At 32.9% G+C, this 1,419-nt stretch overlaps 1 protein-coding gene across 1 annotated transcript in view; it reads left to right on the plus strand.

The window, feature by feature from the left end:
- Positions 1-1,148: 1,148 nt before the first annotated feature.
- The window catches only part of LOC107883042, a 4,481-nt gene continuing 4,210 nt past the window's right edge, over positions 1,149-1,419 (plus strand). Inside the window, exon 1 of the mRNA XM_029489974.1 lies at positions 1,149-1,317. Within this exon, the coding sequence (XP_029345834.1) occupies positions 1,149-1,317 (169 nt within the window). The remainder of the gene's footprint in view (positions 1,318-1,419) is intronic.

A 1,419-nucleotide genomic window follows, 5' to 3' on the forward strand; every position in this document is an offset into this window, starting at 1 on the left:
GCCTAGTTACTAACCTAATCTAATCTTATTAATTAAAAATATATGTTGTTAAAGCATATAACTTATAGGTTAGTAAATAGTAATCTAGGTTTCTAACCATAGGCGTGTTCAGACTTTGGTGGCCGAGGGGGCACAACAAATTTTTAAAATGTGAGACCTATTTTTTTTAGAAATGAAGAAACATTCATTTTTTATGTTAAAAAATTCACAATGGTAGGAATATTTTTTAATTAAGTTCAAAAAGTATAAACTTTGTCAAAACAATAAAAATACATTTAAAACTAAATTAAAAACAGATACATAATGAAGTAAATTGTTGATAAAAATAAAGTACTTATGCATTATATAATTATTAGGTATAATACTATGGTGTGTTACCACTCCCTAATCTCACGATTCATGTTAACCTTTTATTATTAACGTATCAAACCTACTTATTGTACAAAAATAAATGTATAGATTGTAGATTTTTTTCAATAAAAAAAAAAAAAAAAATTGTATATGATGATAATATAACCACTAATTAATAAATGCGTAACTAAATAAATTACAATAAATTAAAATCTATAGGTACTTGCAGGGTACCGTACGACTTTTTTTTATCCTAGCTATTTTGTTTGAGGCACAGTCTGCCGGGGGGGCCAGTGCCCACCAGGCCCCTCCCGTAAACACGCCTATGTTTCTAACTTATAACCAGGGGCGTCATTTGAGGGTGCAGGGTGTACATTTGCAATAACTTTTTTTAAAACGCCTTCTTCAGCCTGCCAACAAATAAAAGCACCGATATACCTAAGTATTTTATATATCTTAATATATATAAATCTCGTGTCACAATGTTTGTCCTCAATGGACTCCTAAACCACTTAACCGATTTTGATGAAATTTTTTACACCGTGTGTTATTTGGTCCAACTTAAAAGATAGGATAGTTTTCATCGTGAGAGGAGCAACCCCGGTAGGTGCTAAAACGGGAATTTTGAGATTTCAGATCGAAATTTTTGTTTTTAAATGGTTGCCATGAGTGACGTCGTATAAAATGATTCGTTCTATAAATTTCAATACAGAATTATAGTGAACATTTAAGTCGTTGCCACGGGAAAAAACAAACTATAAACAGATATTTTATGATTCACATTTGTTTTTAGTAAAATGCCGCCAAAAAAGTCTAACCTCGACAATGCGTATAGCAATGAGGCACGACGCAAACGTGTTGTAAGACATCATGAATCGGCTAAAGAAATTGTTGCAAGAAACGCAGCTCAAAGAATCAGGGCAGCACAGAGTTGTGCACAAGAATCTAGAGAGCAGCGTGATGAACGTCTGCGACAAAACATTTTGAGAACAAGAGTGGTGCGTGAACAGAATATATACACATTTAGAGCCCAAGATGGAGCGAGACAGCAAAGGAATCGCATATTAA

This window comes from Acyrthosiphon pisum, chromosome A2 (assembly GCF_005508785.2).
Source record: "Acyrthosiphon pisum isolate AL4f chromosome A2, pea_aphid_22Mar2018_4r6ur, whole genome shotgun sequence".
Taxonomy (NCBI): Eukaryota; Metazoa; Arthropoda; class Insecta; order Hemiptera; family Aphididae; genus Acyrthosiphon; species Acyrthosiphon pisum.